Source organism: Pezoporus flaviventris, unplaced genomic scaffold, assembly GCF_033815535.1.
Source record: "Pezoporus flaviventris isolate CSIRO_AGI_PZ_B2104156 unplaced genomic scaffold, CSIRO_AGI_Pfla_v1 ptg000006l, whole genome shotgun sequence".
NCBI lineage: Eukaryota > Metazoa > Chordata > Aves > Psittaciformes > Psittacidae > Pezoporus > Pezoporus flaviventris.
Genome location: NW_026892554.1, coordinates 3,634,578 through 3,652,350, shown reverse-complemented (window position 1 = coordinate 3,652,350; position 17,773 = coordinate 3,634,578). Strand labels below are relative to the sequence as shown.

At 41.0% G+C, this 17,773-nt stretch overlaps 1 protein-coding gene across 5 annotated transcripts in view; it reads left to right on the top strand.

Annotated features, from left to right (window-relative positions):
- The first annotated feature begins 613 nt into the window (after positions 1–613).
- ASB7 (ankyrin repeat and SOCS box containing 7) overlaps positions 614–17,773 on the top strand; it is a 30,062-nt gene continuing 12,902 nt past the window's right edge. For 2 of the 5 annotated variants that reach the window (XR_009742121.1, XM_061446654.1), the window contains exons 1-5: positions 622–742; positions 1,140–1,234; positions 6,646–6,744; positions 9,876–10,136; positions 16,920–17,525. Coding sequence is in view for 4 of the 5 variants with exons in the window: in XM_061446654.1 (XP_061302638.1) it covers positions 9,926–10,136; positions 16,920–17,525 (817 nt within the window). In the remaining variant the exon portion in view is untranslated. Of the gene's footprint in view, positions 743–1,139; positions 1,315–6,645; positions 6,745–9,875; positions 10,137–16,919; positions 17,526–17,773 lie in introns of all 5 variants that reach the window. The other 3 variants (XM_061446655.1, XM_061446657.1, XM_061446656.1) reach the window with 3 other exon arrangements.

Genomic DNA, 17,773 nt, shown 5'->3' with positions numbered 1-17,773 from the left:
CAGAGCAATAGGCGGAGCCGCCGTCAGCCCGGAGTCCAATCAGACGTGTCGGCGGCGCGCGGTTGTGGGCGGTCCCAGCGCGGCGGCAGCGGATTGGCTCCGGCGGAGGTCAGTCCCTGCCCGCTGACCTCGGTGCGAGCGGCGGGGGGCGGCTCGGTGCAAAGTGTCCCCACACGGCTCGGTCCCCGCCCGCGGCCGGCCCCGCCGCTGCCCCCGCCCGCCCGCCGCCGCACCACCAGCGCGGGGGGCGGCTGCGCACGGGGCCGCGCCGCCCGCTCCCCCCGGCGACACACAGGTAACGGCCGCGGGCGGCGAGCCCCGTCTGCCCGCTGCCTCCTTCACGGGGGAAGGGGGGGGGGAGGAAGGAAGGGGGCGCGACCCCATGGCCCGCCGTGGGGCCTCCCTACCGCCGCCCCGGGCAGCCCCTCTGGCGGGGCTCGCCGCCGGCCTGCTCCTCCCCGCTCCCCCTCGGCGGGCTGTGAGGGGCTTCCCCGCCGCCCCCCGCTGTTGAGGGGGTGCCCGGCTTCTCGCCGCTCTGCCCGCCCGGGCCGCGGGGGGAAGGCAGGCAGGCAGGCAGGCAGGCTCCGGGCCAGCCGCCTGCCGCCGTGCTCCCAGGGCTGCCCGCGGACCGGGGTTCTCTGGCGGTGAGGGCACAGGGGAGACCAGGGCTCCTCCGGAGCGCGTCCCCCGCTTCCCCTGGGCCCTCCCGCCGCCGGGCCGTTGGACTCTGCGCCGGGGCTTGGTTGGTTTTCTGTGTGTGTGTGTGCGCGCACGCTTGACGGTTCCTGAAGCGTGAGCTCCTGCAAGGGAGCGATTTTCATTTCCCAGTAGCTCTCCTTTCTGGGTTACTTCCTGTCCCATTCTTTAGTTCTTATCTTTTACTTCAGTTCCCCAGAGGAGCTGGCTTGACAGGGTAGTGGGCCTGTGGTTATTGTCCTTCCAACTCCTTAGTACCCCTGAGAGCGCCCTTCTGTCGAACTGAGGTCCTGATTTAGAGGAATAACCCTTTCCTTCCTAATTTCTTGAAGGCTCTTCCTTTTAAGACCTGCTCTTGCTTTGGTATTAACCATTTTCATTCTCCATTTCTCTTGTTTGTGTCATTGTGTGGCTCAGTTCAACTTTTCTTTTTTGTTTTTTAGGTTGGAGCTGCCTTAAAGGAGAATTAAAAACTGTGACTCCAAAGAACAAAATAAGACAGAAGCGAGGAACCAGCGTTCAAAAACACCACAGAAAGGTGATCATTCTTACAGACTCTTGGAATCATCCTAGACACATGGTTTGGGCCTCTCGTTGTGTTTTGATGGATTTGAATAGGTAGCAGCGGATTTCTTTGTTCTCATAAAACCTACTTGCTATTGACCTTTACAAGTTTGAAAGCTCTGAAGCTCTTTTGAAGTAGGGTTCCTCTTTCTTCTTGTAACGCTTTGTCATTTTCTAAATTTAATCTGCAAACATTATTTTGCTTGTGAATTGCTCCTTAATGGGTCTTTGTGTCTCCTCATCTCAGCAATGTCACTTAAAATTACTTCACTCTGTGTTGGTTAAAAGGGCCTTTTCTTAAGGCCTGTTTTCAGATTTATGGGTGCAACACCGGATTTGCTTCTGCTCTGATTCCAAAATCTTTATTGGAGTAGGTCATGGTAATTGCATTATGTTGGTTTAGTCCTACCTGACTTTGCGTGGGTCTCTTTTTCAGTATTGTACTGTAATGGAGCTGCAAAAATTGAAATCCATTTAATTGGATGGTGTTTGTTTACAAGGACTTATTTTGGGGGTTGAGATCACAGGAGAAGATAATGCTGTTAGCTGCTTAAGAATAAAAAGGAAAAGAGTCATCGAAAACAATCCTGCTGGTAGGAGGAAGGCTCGCTTGCAGAGGGAGAGCAGTTTGTAGGAAGAATTGCTTGTTTTAAGTGGTGAGATGAAGAGATGGGCTCACAAGGGGAGAGAGTGGGGGGTGAATGATGTCAGTCAGTCTTTTAATGCATCCTACTGTTTGTGTGCCCCAAATAATGGAGTTTGTGCATGTTCTGTCAACAGAGAGTCTGTCTTGAATCCATTCTAATCTGTTTCAAATGTAGATGAGTTTGTTATTTTGGTAAATATATGCTCTATATAGGTCCCTTTGGTCTCTGTTGTGTTTTCAGAGATGTCATTAACTGCACCAGAGTGTTTTTCATTGTTAGCAGTCAATTAGTTTTTAGCATTAGTTGTGGGGGAAAAGCGGTACCTGTTGCCAACAATCATGGTCAAGGGTGGATCAGTATGCAGGTGTCTTTAGCATATGATAAAAAGCAGCTGCTACATGTCAAAGTTTAAATAGCAAATACCTGTGTAATACATGTGCAACAAATTCTGAGATATTTGAAAGTACAGGAAAGAAACATTCCATGTTATTTTGGTAGCATACTGCAAAACCACACTTCATAGTGGAACATGTGGGCATGCCCAGTATGATTGCAGGAGGGAATTTTTTGCTAGTAAGTGAGGTAAATGTGAATTAGTTCATCCAAAGTTGGTTTATTATAACACCCTCTTTACAACCCATCTAACATTGGGCCTTGCATCAATGTAGCTACTCCAGCAGGACACCTCTTGGTGCCGCCAAGTCGTAAGATCTTTGGGATTTATTCATGGAGGGAAATGTAAGTTTTCATTGGATTTGTGAAGCTTGTTCTTAATGTGAAATGACACTGCAGCAAAGTTTGGTTCAGATGCAGAGGCTGGACTTGAGTTTATAGGAATCAGGGGATTGGCTTCTGTCAGAAAGTTGCACATGGTCAAAACAAGGAACAGAGGTAAACCATACGTTGGAGTCCTGTTCTGTAAGAAATACAGCTTATTGCAAGTATAGCTAGCCCCACTAGATAAAGTTGCACATCCTTTTTTTTTATCTCTCTTCAGGCTATATAATAATTTTAGGTTTGTTTTGCCTTATTGTGAATTCTAAATCCTTAAAGGAAGTGTGCCGTCTGAGAGGCTGTTTTCCGTTATTCCAGCGTTTGCTTACAAAATGATACTATCACAATGAAAAACTTGCTTTATCCACTGAAGCCATCCAATGAATTTTGTCTACTTGGATTCTTTTAGGCTATATTAAAAAGAAATACAGGGAAAATAAAAGTTTTCTAGAGGTGGTTGAATGAAACAGTCTTTGTAAGCAGCACTCATTTTATTCTTCAGCTATGCTGTGAGTGTTAGGGCTGAAGTGACTGCTTTAATGTGGTTTGAACTAGCCATTGTTCTCTGCTGCAGTCATTCTATGAAATACTGGTGTGTGGATTCTTTAATATTAGCAAGTCATGTTAAAATACATAGATCTTATACATTAACACTTATTATGAATTATTGTTTACTTTTAATGCCAAGCTTTCATCTGACTTTTACTTGTTTAAAACTTAGTAACAACACCACTGTAAGTTAGAAGAGAGATTGTGTTTGATGCTTGGTACCAGAGGATCTCCAAGCATGCTGCAGAGCACAAGATCCCTGCAGTTTGTCAATGCACGTCTTGAGGGAGACTTGTGGCTGTGTGACACTGATGCAGCAATCTGTACTGAAAAAAACATTTGCAAGGCCTTGCTGTAGCACTAGCGTGGATGAGGTCCTTGATTTGGGGTGATTTGCAGTATTTCTTCACTGGCCTCTGCTTGTGGTTAAGGTTGCTAGTGAATCGGTGGGAACCTTGAGGATAGTTAACAGTTGATGTGGTACGGGCGCTTTCTGAAGGTGAGGTCTCTTGTGCATGCCTGTTTGCAGACATGAAGTTATTTGAGCTGGGTGATTTCACTACTTCTCCATCAGGCCCAAAAGTCAGAGCCCACAACCCCTTTGTGAAATGGGTAATAGTTGGTAAAATGATACCTCCGTACTTCAGTTTGAGCCCCTTGCAGAACATAACAACACAGCAGCTGCTTATGAGTATATAGCACCACTAAGCAGCATCGTGCAGTGCTATCAACACCTGAAGTTGATGGAGGACTTGTAGATTAACTAGCTATTTTAAATGTAGTATGTCCAAGCTACAAGATGGAATTACAGAAGCTCTGATGAGAAATGTGTAACTTTTAATGGCCACTTATGAAGAGTGAAGGCTTCTTTTCTTTGAAGTAGCAGTTCCTTTGTGAGACTGGGGATTCATGCACTGTTAACTCGTTGCGTTTCAGACCCAGCAATTTGCCTGCGTTAGTTGGTGATTTTCATCCTGGCCACTTGGGTTACCTCACTTGATGTCTGTCTGGGATGCAGCATAGAACATCTAGAAGAAAATGTATTCAGAATTATAAGGCTCTGTGAAAGTTTAATATTTCACATGTTATTTGCAAACTTTGGTTGTGATACGAGAACACAAATAATGGTTGTTGCCTTACTTTGTTGTCTGAAGAGCTCCTGAAATAGGAAGTTGAGTAACAGATGAAGATGGTAGTTGCATTTAGGTTTTGTCAAAAACATATTGACCATTTTTAAAATGCCATTTAATTATGAACGCATTGAGTTTTGAAATGGGTGGGAGGAGTGGGTTGTGAGAATAATGAATGCTAATGTGATTATCTTTTTTAATTTTATTTGATTTAAATGTCTTGGAATACTTTAACCCCAGACAGCTAGGACCTACACTGATTAGATCTTTGCTGGGTATTAAATGTCATGTGTAATGGTATGCTTTCCTTGTGGTACAGAGTTATGCCAACATCAGTACTAATTATGGTCCTGTTTCTGCTCTTAGATGTGTAATTCCAGGGTTTAGGAATCAGGTCTATCTGTTAGGCCATAAGAATGCACAGAATACTGCATTAGAAGGTCTTGCTTTTAGTACCAACCTTGACTTTTCTTTAAAGTAACTATATACATCTGTCAGAATTAATTTTCCACATGATGTTTGCAATGACTTTAATGAAGTGACACATTGATGTAGGAAAGTCTAAGATCTCTTTGACAACATAAGGCATTATCCATAGGTAATGAAGATGTTTATCTTATTTTTTTATTTAGTGTGCTACTTCTACTATAATTATTAGTATTTTAAGCAAACTTTAAGTCATTGAGTAAGCAAGCTTTACTTTAACTAAATATGACTTCTTTTTATTAAAGTTGCAGATCTTACTCTTGCCATATGCAGCTAATTTTCCTTTGGGGGGGAAAAAAGCTTGTTACTTTTTTAGTGGAGCAATCTGTTACCTTGTCTGTAGTCTGTGAAGTCAGTGCAATTCTAATTTGCATTAGCTAATAAAAAATGTGTGGGTTTTAAAGTGAAAATCATGCAAAAATGGGGGGGGGAAAAAGGTGAGCTAACGACTGATCATCTATGCAAAAAAAACAAGGCTAGAAATGTGATCAAATTAGGTCATGGCAGTGCAGTTTTGTGCAGGGATGTGAGCATATCTGCAGACCTTGTATGTTTTATCTTGGGAAGCAAAGCTCTTGGAAAATGTGCATAAGAGGGATGAAGAGAGCTTGTTTTTTTCATCCTTCTCTTTTGAGCTGTCATTGGAGAAGCAAGATTTTATGTTGCTTTAAGCGACAGAAATTTGAAGTTAAGCTAAAAGCTGCACAGTTCATATAATTGTTCTGGTGCAGTTCATTTGCAGGAAAAACAAGTCACAGCTGGTTTTGTGTGCCCTGCTATACAATGAAGTAATTAATGCTTTTATTATTTATAATACTGTTGCAGTGCTTGCACGTGATAAGGGATCCTGTTGAGAGAAGCTTGCAGCCAAAGTGACCAAAAGGTCAGACAGAGGTGTGCAAAGAATTAATGAAGTAACATTGATGAGTACGGGCTCTCAACAGTGCTGTGGGAAATGGTCAAGCATTGGGGCTGATCATGTTAAGTGCAGATGATGAAGAAGGGGGATAAGGAGGGCTAGTCTGGAGGAGGAAACTGGGTAGGGATTGTAACTGGTGTTGAGTAAAGTTTGATTCTAGTTCTTATATATGAAAAGAGTGATGATCTCTGAGGTGGTATTGCTTGTATTGTGAAGGTATCTTTACCTGTTTGTGGAATGTCTGTTAGCCTGATCTGTTATGTGAGGGGGACACAATTGGTGGCACTACAAGTCCAGCTGAAGGATGGGGAAGTCAATGCTCTATGCTATCAGGTTTCATTCATTAGATAGGGAAGCACAGGTGGATGGAGGTTTAAAAAAGAAAACAAAAGCCAACAAACCACAAAACTCCCACAAACAAACAGAAAAAAGCCCACAAAAATGGGTTGGGAAGGAACTAAATGGATTCTGAAGGTTTTTCCTGGCATCTGACTCCCGCAGGGAGGCATTGAGCAGTTAGGCAGAAATACCTACAGTGACCTTTGCATCCATTTTTGTTCCATGGCAGCAGCAGATATGCATAGTCCTTGGAGAAGAGCTTAGACCTTTTCCTCAAGGTTTACTCTAGAGAGGAAGCGTATCTCTCCTTTCTCTTGTCTTGCATAAAATGTTCTCTAGCCTTTTTCTCATCTGGCAGAAGCAAACTCTCCCCACTCCAACCTCTGAAGGACTGTTTGGTGATGAAACAAAACACACTTCAGGGCTTTTTCTGGCATAACTGCATTAAAATGTGGCATTCTAGCACAGGCACAAAGTAAAAGTAAGTAAAAACCTCTCACTTTTACTCTTTGCAGCTAATATAAATATCATTTCTTTTAAGGGGCAGCAGGTTGTTTGACACACATGGGCACACAAGATTATGAATAGTGAAGACAATGACGAGGGGGACATCCATCAAAGAGTAACAACCTCATATAAGGTAATTCAGGAACACATTGAATTTGTCCTGTTGTACTTGCAAAAACAATGAAGTAGTTGCTGTTGTCCTCCATTTTCGGGGCACTGTACGAGCATTATAACCAAGAATGTATAGGTACATTTTTACCCCCTTCTGCTTGATTTAATTCTTTTACTTGCATGGCGAAAACCACTATGTAGCAATCCAAATGCATATCGTGTTCTAAATGAGATTGATTATAGTTTCAAAACATTAAATATTAAATGCCAAATGGCTAATGACTTCCCGTAGTCTTCCTTTCCTCCTTCAAAGATTGATGCTGTATATGAGGATTTGCAAACAGGAATTTTAAATGATCCACGGAGCAGAAGTGGAAATGTTTTCAAAGCTGGTGTGTACCTAGAACTATCCCAAAACCTTGAATGGTACAGTTATGTAGGCCTGTGATTTAAATTTCTTTGCCTGCCATAGAGGTGAGACAGAAGAGTAGATATTTACAGGAACTGTGCAGGTGATAAAAGGAGCTGCCTTTTATGCCTGACTTTGTCTTCTGCTTTGTATGTTTTAATACTTATGTACTTGAGTACTAGCTAATTTGAATAAGCTCTGCTAGTCACATGCAACATATGGGGCCAGTGCCAACTTTTTATAATGCTGCATTACAAATATACCCACCAGCTGAGAAGTGTGACATAAAGAGCTTTGCTTTTTCTTAACCAACTGTCTTCATAGATAGTTGCAGGGGGGAATGCTGCTGGCCCCTTCAATGAGAAATCCCTTTTTGCTTCATCTGTGTAGTCATCCTGTCTCTTTCCTGTACTGTTCTGAGCAATTGGTTTGACATTAATTTTCAAGATCACATGAGATCTTGTAAGGATTAATCCTTTACAAGAAGGGACTGTAAAAATGGCTGTAGAAAGTTTGTTTCTATCAACTTTTGATCAGTTTTCCTGTCTTGTTTTCGTATACATTCAGAAAGTAAGGCTAAAGGGCATGCTGATTTTTACTTTGTTTTTTTCAGAGATCTCCCCCTGACTTATTACCAGTTAGATTCAATCAGTTTTCACCCGTAAATCCAAAGAAAAATCTTGCTCTTGTAGTTGGAAATCCATTAACAGTACTGTTAGTGGTGTGATGCAGAATGAAGTCAAGCTCGCTGTCTTATAGGTGAGCATGTTCTGAAGTGCTAATTGGAGTTTAGAGAAAGAGCTTAGCAAAAGCTTATTAGAGTTAATAGAAATACTTCCATTGTCATCAGATTAACCAAGTTTGATTTTTGGACTGTGCTGCGAAAGCTGAACTGTTGGGTTAGCGGTTGCCAGATTGTTAATCCCCTTTGGTTCCAGTGTCAGATAATGGAGTTTATACTATAAAACAAAACAAAGCCAGTTCCTAAGCCACATATAACCTATCGAGCTAAAAACTCTTCCTTCATAGCCCTGTGCTGAACTACTGATTGTTGCCATACCTGGTAAGTTGAAGCATTTATAAGTGTTAAAGACAAGCATTTGCTGCATGTAATTTACATATTTGCAGTCTACTTAGGGTCATTGTAGCTACCTGTTAATTGCAAGTTTATACCTCTCCAAGAAGCAGATAAATAACTTCTTTGCAGTGGGCACAACTAGGCTGTAGAAGAGTGAATAAATACCTACGCCTTCATCTGGAAAGATGGCAGTGATTGATGTTTTCAGTTTTCACTTGTCTGTGTATATCTGCATCATAGGAGAGCCAGTGCCCAGTGGGGTATGGGGAGGTGATTGCAATATCTTCTGGATGACCTATGAATCAGGAGGCTCTGGAAACCCTTGTGATACTTACGTAAAAGAAGGTTTTAAGTGATGATATGGGTTGAGATCCTAATACAACAAGATTATTTAAAATTCACTTTTGTCTTTGGGACTTTACCTTGTGCTTTAATCTTGCTTAATTGTACAGGAGTTTAAATGCATTTTTCTTCCTCTTTTTCATCTTCTAGCTCCTTGTTAATATCCATTGCAACAGCGTTTGAGTATTTTCTGAGGCTCTTATTGCTCAGCATTACTTTTCTCATACCTTGCTTTTATTCTCTTTTTCTTTCCTGACACTCCTTTCCATTCTAGGAATACGTGTTAATGGGATATGATACATAAGATACGTGAAAATGTAGACACTTAACAGACTTTGTGTACTGTGGAAGAATTCCTAAATACCTGTATTTTTTAACTTGTCCCCAGCTGGGTAGCAGGTAGAACTGCAGATGGGGACTTCTCAAATGGAGCATGGAGTATAGTACTTTTTTCTTTCCCAATGTATGCTTGTATCTAAGCTCTTTTACAGTGGCTATTTTGGATAGCCTGTTGGCCCAGCTCTCTCATATATGATATCAAGGTAATTATAAATTGAATTGTTCTGGTGTATGTTCTCATGATGTTTGACAGGCCGATATTAACTGCACTTACATGTTTCCAGCTCTCATATTATCGTATTTGTGTTTGATTTCTAGAATATAGAAGCTCTTTGCAGTCTCTATGTACTATTAAAAAAGTCAACAAGCCAAAATACAGACAGTGCACTCTAATTAAAAAAGAGGGGGAAGAAGGGGGGGGGAATAATTAGTTTTCAGTTTGAACATTAGTGTTATTAATACTCATGTGCTGTAGGTCACAGGAAAAGATTATGTTAGTAAGATGAAAATATTTTCACTGAACCTTAGAGATGATACATATCTCGAAACAAATAAATACCATAGTTCAGTTGCTCTCGCAATGCAGTGCTGTTTCATGTAACAGTTTAGATCATCCATTGTCTCTGGAGTTAGCGTTATTAACCATGTTGTGATATTTAAACGAATGTTGGTTTCAGGTGATTTTCCATTTTACTTGTTGTGCAGGAGCTTTAATTGTGGACTCTTGTTTAATGCTGTCATTTTTGAAGAAAATGTTTACTATTTATAATGCATAAGTGCCCTTTTCTTTTGCAGCCAGTGATGTGAGCCATGTAGTATGATTTTGTTAACAGTGAGGTGGTTTGGTTTTTATTTTATATATAAGACGACTTGGTGTATAGAATGTAAATCTTAGCATTGTTTTTTGCTTAGCACTGACTTTTTTCCCTAGATATCTCTTTCCTAGTCTCGCTCCTAATTTATTCCTGCTTTATATTGATCCAAGGTGACTAGTGTGACCTCATGACGCCTCTGTAAAAGCCAGATTCAGCTAGGATGTTACACCATCACTGTCGGAGAAACCCTGAACTACAGGAAGAGTTGCAGATTCAGGCTGCAGTTGCTGCTGGCGATGTTCACACCGTGCGCAAGATGCTGGAGCAGGGATATTCTCCTAATGGTCGAGATGCCAATGGCTGGACTTTGCTTCATTTCTCTGCAGCAAGAGGAAAAGAGAGATGTGTCCGGGTTTTTCTCGAGCATGGAGGTAAGTTGTCTAGAGGCTGTTCTTCTCTGTTAGAGAAGATTCTGTTCTTCCTCTGTTAGAGGGCAGCAGGTCCTTGGATTAGAATTTTAGGGAGGTTTGTTTCATAATTCTCAAGCAAGTAACATCAAAGACTGAATTTCTCTATAAGCTTTAAGAGTCTGCTAAGCTTTATGAAAACAGTACTCTGTGCAGGGATCAGCTAGTCCAGTTGAGTATACACCTTTCCGGCATCCATGTGCACTGATTTGAGTTTGGTTGGTTGAAGTGATACGCCTGCTTGGGTGATGATCATTACCAGTGAGAATTTCTTTTTTGCTGTATGTTCTTTCAAGGCTACCTAAAGCTGTAGAAATTGATGGTTTTAACCATTTAATGTGATACTGGAGAGGAAAAGTAAAAATCAGTAGATGTTCTCCAGATTCTGCTGAGTCCTCTTAAAAGAACAGCATCCTCTGTTCCAGTGCTGTTCTTATCAAATGAATTCTTATGGGTTTGGTCCCAAGGAAACTGAAATTCCCATTTTGGTGCTTTACATATCTGAGGACATATGGGCTCCTTATGTGTGTCACAGTATTTGTCAGATATATGGATCACCCTTAAAAATGAATGGCATTAATGAGCTATGTTATTTGCATGATCGGTGGTATATTCTGTAAGAGCAGTAGTAAAATACAGCGTGAACTACTGGGCCCTCTTGATATACCTACTGCGTATGCTAACCACATAATATTGCCAAACCCTCATGTCTTTATTGAAGAGGGAGAAAGCTACTAAACTGCACTAATAGCTAACTTAAAATTCTACTTTTTAATATATATATAATGTATTTGGATAATCTCAAGCCTTCTCTTTAATAATTCAAAATCCTTAGGCTGTAAGGCTAGGAATAGGTTGGTTTTAGCTCTGTGAACTTGATGATCTGAAACAAACCCACCCTCATGTGTTCCTACGTATTTTCATTGTATAGGTTTCGATATTGAATAGCTGCTGGTGCAGTGTCTTGTTTTCATTTTTGTCGTTACTCTTTCCTATATGAACTACCAACTGAATCTGATGCCTCCTGAAAACTGCCTCTAATGAAAAGCTCTTGTTCTGGAAGGAGTCTAGCATTTAATCACAAGGACTAGAAAGTTGAGTAACAAATAGTGTGAGGGTTAGTCATCTACAGCAGCTTTCCTGTAGCTGAGCCTTGCTTCAGAAAATTGGCACCGTTTTATGCCTTGCCTTGTTTTACCTCAAAACAGAAGCATCGAAGATAATGAGTATTTAAAACATACTAATGTCACAAATGAGATGACTCTTAAAAGCAGAGTTAATCATGCTTGCCTCATTAGTGAAAGGTTTGTGTCTACCTTTCCTCACACAGTCTTCACCTTTTTCTCAAGAAGTGGATTATTTCAATGTTGGTGCTTAATCCCTGTGGACCAAAATGATATTGGTGTGAAGGAAAAAGTAGTTTTCTGGTGTGAATTTTATGGCAAACAGAGTATTGAACTACCTATGCATATTAGTAATAAAGAGGTAGTGAGAGGGAGTGAATGGAGTTCTGGAGGGAAGAGGGAACTGATGTGTTGGTGGGAAGGAAGGGCCAGCTGGTGATAGTTGTGGCTGTCTAAGGGGATGGTGAAGCTTAACGGAGCTGGAAATACATTCATAATACAGGAATGAGAAAACCACAATGGGCTGTTGCTGGGGGAAGAGTGCTGTGCCTCTGATTTGAGATGCTGTAAGACTGCTGATGTAGTCTTGTGTGGTAGTGGGACAGAGATGACGTTTGCCTAATAAAAGCTGAGAAGAAATCTGGTCACTGACCTGGAAATAAAAGGTAGCTTCTTACGGAGTTATGACCTCGCTGCCTTCTGCTTTTGCTTTTTTTAATTCTCTTCCATCATTGCTTACCAGCAAAGAAAAGAGCCAGAGGACAGTGTTGTGCATGCAGATTGGATGATTTTGAGTGGAGGTGGTGGAACAGAAGGAAGCTTTTTATTATCTGCTGAGCAAGGAGACACAGATATATGGGGGAAATGCATTAAAAAGCCAGTCCAGACTAAAAGATGAAGCCAGCAGAAATACCAACTAGATACAGGGGTAATAGGTCAGATAATAAATACTCTTTAGCAAGTGATGGAAGGCAGGAAGTTGATCAGAATCACAGAGAAACTTTGTTCTCATGAAAAATAGTGACTTTGACTTTCTTTGTGTATTTGACTCATTTTAATAAAGTGAAGATTCTGTGAAGCCTGCTCTTTCCAGCTCTTTCCATCCATAGAAACAATCCAAAGTCACAAAGCTCCCCAGGAAAACAACACAAAATAAGGAGTGTAATTTTCAGTAATGCTGGATTTTTGCATAACAAGCCTGTTTTCTCTTTAGTGTACTTTTTATTTTCAAAATGACATAGAGACACATGATCTCATGCTGGACAAAAACTGTATTTTATTACTAGCCAGTCACCACTGTTAACATTACAAAGAGCTAAAGTCTTGAAAGTGTGTAGTTAGCTGTCCTTTGGCAGTGTCTTCTCAATAATAATGTAGCAGGACAATTACTCATATTAAGCTGGTTACTTGACTTGGATTAACTCTGTTTACTCATATTAAAGTGAAGAAATGATTCACTAAAGCTCCTAGAAATTGAAGAGTAACAGGAGTAGCCAAACAGACATGTTTGTTTGTTTTTAGTCTTGGCTGCAAGATATCTAAACCTTAGTAAGGTCATGCAGAATCCAGGAGAAACTAGAGAATGCCAAATGTTCATCCCCCTAAATCAGCTCATAAAGCGTGTGTGTGTCTGAACAGCAATGCTTTCCTGGAGGTCTTTGTATCAATGTTGTCCTAGAAAATTCAAACCAGAAGCTATAAGTAGTCATGTTTCTAAGTCTTGTGGTCAGAATGAAGCCCTAGTTTGGAGAAGTAAGCTTGAAATAATAGAAGTACTTTATGAAGCCAGAAGCATTGCTTTCTTGACTTCCCAGATGATGCTGTGATAGTGATCTAAAGAAGGCATCAAGTAAGTAAGGAAACTGTCCCACTGAGCTGTAAGTTGAAACTAAAGTATCAGACTCTTGTTTAAGAATGTATATATCCTTTAGGCTACAGTATTAGAAAAGAGTTTCATTAACAGCAGAGTTTAAATGACTAGCTTAGGTGCTAGACTTTAACATGAAATAATGTAATCTGGATATCAGTGTTGCAAGTTTTCAATCTCAGGTGAGCTTGAGCAGTTACTTGGTACCCTTTATAAGGAGTTCAAGGTTTATGCCTGTCCTGGGTTGAGCAGCAGCAGTCATTTTTCTCCTTAGTAGCTGGTGCAGTGCTGTGTTTTTGACTCTCAGCCTGAGAACAACACTGATAACACTGATGATTTTAGTTGTTGCTCAGTAATGTTTACTCTGATCAAGGACTTTCTGAGTCTCATGCTCTGCCAGGGAAGATGGGAAGCCGGGAGGAAGCAGAGACGGGACACCTGACCCAAACTAACCAAAGAGGTATTCCATACCACAGGCCATCATGACCACTATATAAACTGGGGCAGTTACCCGGAAGGGCTAGATCACTGCTCAGGTTGGGCTGGGTATCGGTTGGTGGGTGGTGAGCGGTTGTATTCTCTTCCCTTGTTATTTCCCTTATCATTATTATTACTGGTGGTAGCAGTAGCGGTTTGTGTTATACCTTAGTTACTGGACTGTTCTTATCTCAACCCATGGGATTTACATTCTTCTGATTCTCCTCCCCATCCCTCTGGGGGAGGAGGGGTGAAGAAGAAGGGAAGTGAGCCAGCAGCTGCATGCTTCTGAATACCAGCTGGGCTTAAGGCCTAATACAATGCCATTGCATTATGCCTTATATTTAAGAACATTAAAAATTACCAAATGCAGTTATTTATGTTTCTAGATTCTGCTTTCCCCAAATTAATGGGAAACTTGAAAAGAAATAAGGATGGAGGCAAGATAAAGAAATGCTGGCAAGTGCTGTCTTCATCCCTTTCTAGTTAAATATGCTTGTACCAGGAACTTTTTTTATACCCGCTGCAGATCCTGAAAGATAAGCTGAGAATCATTCCCAGTTTATTTCTACTGTGTGTTCCAGGGGGAGAAAGGTACTTCCCACCATGATACCAGTGCCAAAGCCTTTTATGAAACAAAATCCCTGACAACAACTAAAGTTCTTAAGGCAACATCACCTCTGAAGCGTGTATTTTACTAACATGTATGCAATGTAATTCAGGTTCAGGTTTTGCCAATAAACTTTGTGAAGTTCAAAAGTTCTCCGGGAGATGGCAGCAAAACATTGACTGAACAGCAACAGACTTTTTGCTCGATTAAAGTTGTTTCCCTAATCAAGAGGGAGACTGGTACTATTAGCTCCCTAAAAGCCTGTCATCTTAACGGGAATTACAATATATTTATCGTGAAGTTTTACTGTTGGGTTCACTTTGGACGGTTAGTTGTTTCTGTTCCTTGCCCAACTGAGAGACTTACTTTCCTATTCTTGTTGAGACACTACTCTTGCATGACTTAGGGTTGGGGTTTTTTTGGTTCTCTTTAATGGTAAAAAGCAATGTCTCTTTTCCAGTATGTCCACCTTCTCCTTAATTCTACCTCTCCAAATGTATCATCCCTTTGCATGCTTATGCTTCTTATTTTATCAACTGTCGGGAGGTAATGTAGAATAGTCTGAGCAGTGCAAAGAATGAGATCCTGGGAGCAGCGAACACCACTTTGAAAGATTATCTGTCTTTAATAACTTGGTGGGTTGTACTGATTCTCTATTTTGGACATCATCAGAGTGCAGGTTAGGAACCACCTGTTCAGTCACTGACTTCATTTTCCTGCCGACCTGTGAATGCTTCATCTATTACTTTAACTCAGGTAACTTTACAGGGTGCTGAAACTTCTGCTTTTTATAGAAGACGAGGAAGGCTGTCACTACTAAAGTTCTCTTAGCATTTTTGTTGTTACTTCTAGGTTCCTATTCTATATACTAGAGGCAGTTCTCATGTTTTATTTCTCCGCGTAGTCAAGCTGCATTAGTTTGTATGTTGGATTTCTGTTTGTTTGTCTTCTTCACCTCAGTCTTTGCATTATAAAAAACCTTAAAGTTGCTGGATTACCTTTGCAGCTGTATTCTGTACTCTTGCCAGTCCTTTTATTTTGATATGATGTCTGTCTTGGTGTGTTGTCTGGATATGGTCACAGTAGGTCCATATTGAGAAGCCTATTCCTGTTGTTTTATGTTAGCACCTTTGTGGATTCAGATGTGTTCAGACTAAACTAGCTTGCAATATATATTGTATTCTGAACTTATAGCAGGTCTGAATTTTGAGGTGAAGACTGGTGTCTCTCACCCTCTTCCCCCTCCTGTTCGAGTGTGATGGAAGCTGAGCAGAATACTGCCCTTTCTACATGGTACAGGAGAGCAAGAGCTCCTCTTAAGCAGTGTGTGTGAGCACTGGGTGTTTGTAACCTTCACCTGAGTTTAAAACCTGTGCTCACAATGTCCTACTCTTTTCCCCACCCTCCCAAGACTGCTGCTTTCCTTCTAAACATGGTATGTATAGGTGAGGAAATGAGAGAGAATTCTGTGTGCCAGGATGCAAGGATGGGGCTGTCAAGCTTATGGAAGGTGGACAGACACCCTTGCAATTGGCTGCTCTTACAGACGGTGTGCTTTGTACCCAGGTAACTGTGAAGGACATACCCCAGCAGCTGTTTCAATAGATAAACAGGAATGTTGAGAACATGTCAACTCAAGACTAGTATCTTGTGCATTCACTATCTCTCTTTTTAACAGCTGGGAAATTTAGGAAAGTGCCTCAAACTTCCACACAGTAGTTTGTACCTTTTAGCATCCAGCAGGCAGCATATGGTGGAAGGAGAAACCTCAGAGCCTGGCTTGTTCTCTAGGTGAGGTGATGAGGCAGGCATCTTTTCCTTGGTAATTAATTTGGTACATGAAATAGGCACTTGCTTTACAAGGTTTGGTGTCCTGAGGCAATGAAGTAAATTGATTTGATTATTTTAATTTTAAAATTCATAAATGAGACTGAGTTTTTGTGCTGGGGGGGGGGGGGGGGGTAGGGTAAAGGTCTCTGTGTAATCACTTGTATTCTGCACTGATGTTTTTTCCCTGACTCTTTCCATACGTGATTTGCTTACATTCTTGTAAAATCTGAAATTTTTTGTAGAACTATAAATTCAGAACAGATTCATCATCTGTAAAAACAGACTTTATCAAGACAATCTAGAATAACATATATCTTACATGCTTTGGAAATCCTGCAGACCACATTTTACCTAATGCAGTATTACACCCTAAAAACAATACAATGCTGCCAGACCACAAAACATCCGCAGTTTGGGACAGCAGATGTTTCTACACATGCTTCTTTTTAAGACCAAGAAGCAACACAAGGGAAAATAAAACAAAGTTGAATGTTAAGAAAGAAATGTAATATTGTAGAGCTGGAGGAAAACTGGATGGACGGAGATTTGAGTAATTAGCCTAAGAGTGCTAGGAAGATGCGGAGAAGTATTTGTCAAATGGAAACATATGTATATAAAAGAAAAAAGGATTTTTTTTTGTGTAACTTTCTTAAATATAATTTAAATTTTTCTCAAAAATAGCATGTTCCTGAAAGCAAGCATTAGTTTGAAGTACAAAATAATCCTGTCATGCTATGCCTGAAAAGACTTAACACTCAACCCTTTGATTATTTCTTTTCTTGCAGCACTGGATTACTGTAATGCCTTCTAATTATTTTTTAATTTTATTTTAACTTCAGCTGATCCCACAGTTAAGGACTTAATTGGAGGCTTCACTGCTCTGCATTATGCAGCCATGCATGGCCGAGCGAGGATTGCACGCTTGATGTTGGAATCTGAATATAGAAGTGACATTATTAATGCAAAGAGCAACGATGGTTGGACTCCCCTCCATGTAGCAGCCCACTATGGCAGAGACTCATTTGTGAGGCTCCTGTTGGAGTTCAAGGCCGAGGTTGATCCGCTCAGTGATAAAGGTACTACACCACTTCAGCTGGCCATTATCCGAGAGAGGTCAAGCTGTGTGAAAATCCTTCTGGATCACAATGCCAACATCGACATTCAAAATGGTTTCCTGTTACGATACGCTGTGATCAAAAGCAATCACTCTTACTGCCGAATGTTCCTTCAGAGAGGGGCGGATACAAACTTGGGTCGCTTGGAAGATGGACAGACACCCTTACACTTGTCTGCTCTTAGAGATGATGTGCTTTGTGCACAAATGTTGTATAATTACGGAGCAGACACTAACACAAGGAACTATGAAGGACAGACCCCACTGGCTGTTTCAATAAGTATTTCTGGAAGTAGCCGACCCTGTCTGGATTTCTTACAAGAAGTGACAAGTATGTATGTAAGAGAAGTTAATCACAGGACACAAGGTCCTCTAAAAGCCTTCTTTGAATTTAGCCCCAGAAAAAAAAAAATGCTTCCTCTCTGCCCCTTGATGCTATTTAAATGCACTAGGAAATTTCTGGGAAGGTGAAGGGATTGTGATACTGGGAATCTCTTGCTCGGCAAAGATGCTAATGTTAAGTATATTTCATTTAAATTGGTTTTGTTTAAATAGCTACAGGAAGCATTCATTTAAAAA